General features: G+C 33.7%; 2 protein-coding genes across 3 annotated transcripts in view; one reads left to right on the plus strand and one right to left on the minus strand.

Annotated features, from left to right (window-relative positions):
- Positions 1 to 2,455, minus strand: part of LOC106873657 (katanin-interacting protein) — a 551,631-nt gene extending 549,176 nt beyond the window's left edge. Inside the window, exon 1 of the mRNA XM_052977029.1 lies at positions 2,265 to 2,455. Within this exon, the coding sequence (XP_052832989.1) occupies positions 2,265 to 2,271 (7 nt within the window). The 5' untranslated portion in view covers positions 2,272 to 2,455. The remainder of the gene's footprint in view (positions 1 to 2,264) is intronic.
- A 250-nt stretch (positions 2,456 to 2,705) lies between these two features.
- LOC106871309 (tRNA-splicing endonuclease subunit Sen54) overlaps positions 2,706 to 5,143 on the plus strand; it is a 105,636-nt gene continuing 103,198 nt past the window's right edge. Inside the window, exon 1 of one of the 2 annotated variants that reach the window (XM_052977042.1) lies at positions 2,706 to 3,065. In XM_052977042.1, coding sequence (XP_052833002.1) covers positions 3,007 to 3,065 — 59 coding nt within the window. In that variant the 5' untranslated portion in view covers positions 2,706 to 3,006. The remainder of the gene's footprint in view (positions 3,066 to 5,143) is intronic. The other variant, XM_052977034.1, reaches the window with a different exon arrangement.

A 5,143-nucleotide genomic window follows, 5' to 3' on the forward strand; every position in this document is an offset into this window, starting at 1 on the left:
TTTTTTTTTTTTTTTTTTTTTTTTCTTAGTGAAAATCGTGCGGGTGAAAGGATCAAATAATACCAAAATTTGAGCAACAGGTATGGTTTAAATGAACATGGAAAACCTGTAAAACGTACTATTGAAAAGGGTTGTATATGTCGAAATGTGAAAAAAAAACTTGGTTGGTAGAATACAGCCGGTAATGTAAGTGCATGTAATTTTAAGGTCCATAAAAGAGGAAATAGAGCGGAACGAGTAGTGTTGAGGAATGGGGTTAAAAGAACGAGCAGATATAAACGATCCGGCATGGAAAACATGCACCAGCTAATATTATATAAGGTTATGTTAGAAATCAATATTATATAAGGCTTCATTAAAATAAAGGACACAAGAACAATTCCAACTTGTACATAAGATTTGAAGTATAAAACACCATTATTCCATTTTTTAAGTTTATTTTTCGGTTGCTAATTAAATTAGAAATAGATGATAGACGGTGTACGGAAAAGAAAATTTATTTGGCGAGCATAGACATATATCTATTTATTCAAACTTGATAATTCCACTCTTCCTATTTTATTCATTCTGTCAAGTTATAATAGAAAAACTATGATTGTCAAAATTTACCGCCGGTAAGAAAAAAACATCCGTTTTTAGAGAAATAATATCCTGGAAACGAAAAGTTGTGACATGTCAGTGCTTGATTTACTTCTATCTCGTTTTCTATCAATCGAAGCACCGTAATGATTTCGAATTTGGATCGATTTTTTTGCAGAATATAGTGGAAGAAGAAATATAAAAACAATAATGTAGTGGGGAGATCTAATGAGATCAGTTCAGGTGAGTCTGGAAATAGCAGAAGGTAAAAGTCTTCTATTAAAAATTACCGTCTGCTTCAGTTTGTTATCTAAGACAAAATCGATGAAGACAGAAAAAGAAAATCTGTAGGTGATCGGTTTTATTTAAAACAAATGATATTACCTATCGAAAATAAGCAATACTATGACCGAAATATTTGTTGATAATTTAACTTCAGCAATAATATTCGTGTTTTCCCTATGTCAGAGTACATCACTATTTTTGTTTTACCATGTCGACTACATCGAAAACCTATGGATGGGCTGTCAGTTTCTTGATAGTTAAAACAATGTACACACGTTTACATATCTCTATAAAGGCTTCCTCAATTTTATTTATGCAGTAATTTTTAAGTTAAGAAACTATTTATCTCCCATAGAAAATCAATTCAGCATCATTTCCATCATAAATAAGATGGTAAGTTTCGCATCAACAGCAGAGCACCGGATTAAATATTTTACAAGTTTTGAGTTCAAACCCCACTAAAGTCGATTTTGTTTTCTTCTCCCTCAGAATCAACGAAAAAAAGAAAAAAAATCATCAGGCAGATGCTGGGGCTCGATTCAATCAACTATAGACTTGTGTCATTATAAGGAATCCTCATATACATTTGTCATGTAAGAATGACTATAGGCTATATATATATATTCTTTTATATGTTTCAGCCTTGATAAATATGAGTAAAATCAGGTCCAACTACGAAAGGAAATTTGAGTTTCGAACCCACTTCACTGGGAGTTTACTTTTAATAATCACCGATAATCCTTTTGCATGGAGTTTTCGAAAAGGAAAGCTAAGCGTGTTGCTAACGCCTGCAGCCAAAGAACTCATGACCCATTAATGCCAAATTAAGAAAGTAGTGAAAGGAATTTATTAAGGATAATTTTTCAATCATCTTCTTAGTGTAAGCGTAAGGAAATATACATAGTAAAATAAAGCAGTCCATAAATAGAATAGTGAAATAAACTAGTCTATACAAAAAATAAAATAATAGCGAAATAAACTAGTTAATAAATAAAATAAAATAAAAATTCCAAATGGAATGTAAAGTAGATTTTTCTGCAAGGGAATGACGGCAAAACTTTGAATTCTCCACTCCGGTTGTTGGATTGGTCGATATTCAGGTAGATGTAATCCAGAAAGAATTAAATCATTTCTTTAAAGAAGCTTTTCTTTTCTTTTCTCTTTCGCTATTCTTGGTTAATTTCGCGTTACGATGGAATTTTTTTTTTTTAATGAGATAATGTAAAAAAAAAAAATTATATATAATATAATACGGTAAGAAAGTAGTATGCCAAATATAAATCTGGAGAGAGAGGGAGGATGAGAAGGATCAAAAGAATTAAAAACAACATGAGCGAATGAAACAGGCAGCTTAAGAAAGTTCGTGAAGAAATGAATGAAAAGTTTGTCTCGTTACTTACTCTCCATTTGTGAGAATTTTGAGTTCGATAATTTGTTTCCGAAATGGGTGGCACCTCCACGTCTTTCTCACATCAAAAGGAAAATTTCCGTAGCACTAGACAAGTAGAGACACATAAAGGGGTACGACCAGTTTCAAAGTGTGTTATCAACATAAACACAACTAACGCTGGTAATAGCAACAGGAGAAACTATAAGAGGCCACAAATCACCGGTGACATATTTTCACCGTCCCTCATCACAAAATATTTCACATGTTCAGATGCACCATTTGTAATTATTTCGTTTTAGTACCACTAATTTCTGTTTTATGTATGTATATGCGCATTTTTTTTTATTATAGAGGAGATTAACGATCGCTTTTGCATTGTAAACGTCGTTGTTGTTTCGTTGAATGCGATCACTCTTTCGTATTATATTAATCTATTCGAGGGTGAAAGTTATTTATATCACCGCCAGACGAAGGTAACACGAGTGTGTTGAATTCAAAACCCGAAAACTTTATTACGATTCCTTATATTAACTACAAATTCAGCGATGTTGCTGTTTCATAACAAAATTTGCATCGTTTTATTGTTATGAAATCCAGATTTATTAACTGTCATTACTTTTAAAGCCGCCTTGTTGTATGTATACGGTTTTATCTAACTTGCTTGTCTTCCCATTTAATTTTATAAACAAGATTTATTGATTGATTTGGAAACTAAAACATTTGATTCGAACATTCAAACGATACAGAAAATTATGGATTCTGAAGTCATTCAAGATTTTAAGAAATATTTCAAGCCTAATTGTCTTTTAAGGTAAATATTATTTCTTATATTTAGTGATTGGTGTCAGTTTTAAATGTACACATGTTTAAAATCCAATGTGATCGTTGCTAAACTTTGTTTATATTTTACATTTAATGATCGGTATTTGTTTTAAATGTAAACACGTTTAAAATTTAATGAATCGCTGATAGACGTTATTTTTGTATTTTGATATGTATAACTTCATACATATAGAGTGTAAAAGCCTTGCAAAGCTACTATTCGAATCACTAAATGTTCTGATTCGGATGTAATTCTTGACAGGAATGAGCTTTGTTTTAATAATGGGGCTGTTGATGTTTTTCTTATTTGTTATATATATCCACTGTTTTGAGTTACTTGCATATACACTGTCGGATTATCGAAGAAATTGCTTAAACCGTCTGCAAAATTTATTCACCCTGATGCTAAATTTTGAAACCAAGCAGTTATTAAATGATTTGTAATTATGATAAAAATCGAATATATATATATGCATACACGTGTGTGTGTGACAAAAAAGCACATTCAGTATGAGTAGCCGTGGTTATATTTTTTACATCGTCGAGCAATATATTGATATTGTTGGTTATGGCCATATAACTGCTCAGACACGGTGGCTTCCGGTTACCATTCCGGAGAGTCGTATATGTTGCCAAGTGGAAATGCCCGTATGAAACTGACAACATTCTGACCGGTTAAACGTCGTAACCAGTTATATATTGCTCGACTAATATATAAATAGGTACAGAACGTACTCTGGGGGGAATTCAAAAGTGTAACAATGTAAGTGTGTAAAAGTGATCCGCGAATTAAGGGTAATTTTTCAGATTAATACCCGCACGATTACCTAACCCTAACACCCTAAACCTAACCCTGACCCTAAAACCGTAACCCTAATACTAATCCTAACCCGGTACTACTAAAGCAGAGTGGTCCCGAACGCGCAGTCGCGCGTCCGCGCTAGCTAGTCGTGAGTGGTCGATCCTATCCCTATCACTAACCCTAACCCTAAACACATGTATTCATTTGCGCGCGCGCGCACTTTTTGTAGGATCGACCACACACGACTAGCTAGCGCGGGTGAGCGTTCGGGACCACTCTGCTTTAGTAGTACCTCCTAACCCTAACCCCTTACCTTAACCCTGACCCTAAAACCCTAACCCTAATACCCTAGTGAAAATCATGCGGGTGTTAATCTGTAAAATTACCGAATTACGTACTCCAAACTATCGTCGGAAGGACGTAGAAGATCATGTGTCAGCGTGCGGTAGAAATAAAACAAGATTTAATCGTGCGTTGCCATAATGTTATGAAATTGTAGAAAATTTTTTTAAAAACTGTAATTCATGATAGCCGAAACTGTTGGAATGCATTTTCTTTAAATTCTCTACTGGTCTGTACTATGGAAATCTGTGTAACTGGGACAAGCTATAATGATCATTATAAATAGTTCATACTATATGAGGCTTTGATTTTAGCATCAAGAAATACTGAAAAGTTTCATGTCACAGATAAACTTAAAGGAGAGACTATCACCAAGAGAAAGATAAGCACCACTTTCTACTAGTTAATGAACGGTAATTATATATATAGTGTAAACAGAGCGGTTATAATAACCGACTAAGGGATAAAATATCCGTATGTATCTGTTACCTGTGTTATCCCCGGGCATTGGTGTGCAGGTAGCTAAAGGATAAACAAGAGTTTATCAGAAAACAAATACAAATAATCAGAAAATGGAGAAAACCTCAGATTAACAAACACATCGATTGGACCACATTTATAGCTTATTTTTTTATACAAAGCATGACATAACAAATAGGTGATGTAACAAATCTTACTGCCGTTACCACATCCATTGCTAAAACGCTGTCTGTAAGTAATTGCGAAAATAAGATTCCTCATCTTCATAGGACATTCGAATATCTTATGAAGATAAATTTTATTTTCGCAATTACTTATAGACAGCGTTTTGGTAGCCGACAAAACACAAACCCCTTCAGGTAGATGGCCCTGCTAGATCTGTAGAAAAGGCATAGGTAGAAACTCTATAAGATGTACCCAGTGTAAGCTATGGACACATAAGA

This window comes from Octopus bimaculoides, chromosome 2, assembly GCF_001194135.2.
Source record: "Octopus bimaculoides isolate UCB-OBI-ISO-001 chromosome 2, ASM119413v2, whole genome shotgun sequence".
In the NCBI taxonomy this organism is placed as follows: domain Eukaryota; kingdom Metazoa; phylum Mollusca; class Cephalopoda; order Octopoda; family Octopodidae; genus Octopus; species Octopus bimaculoides.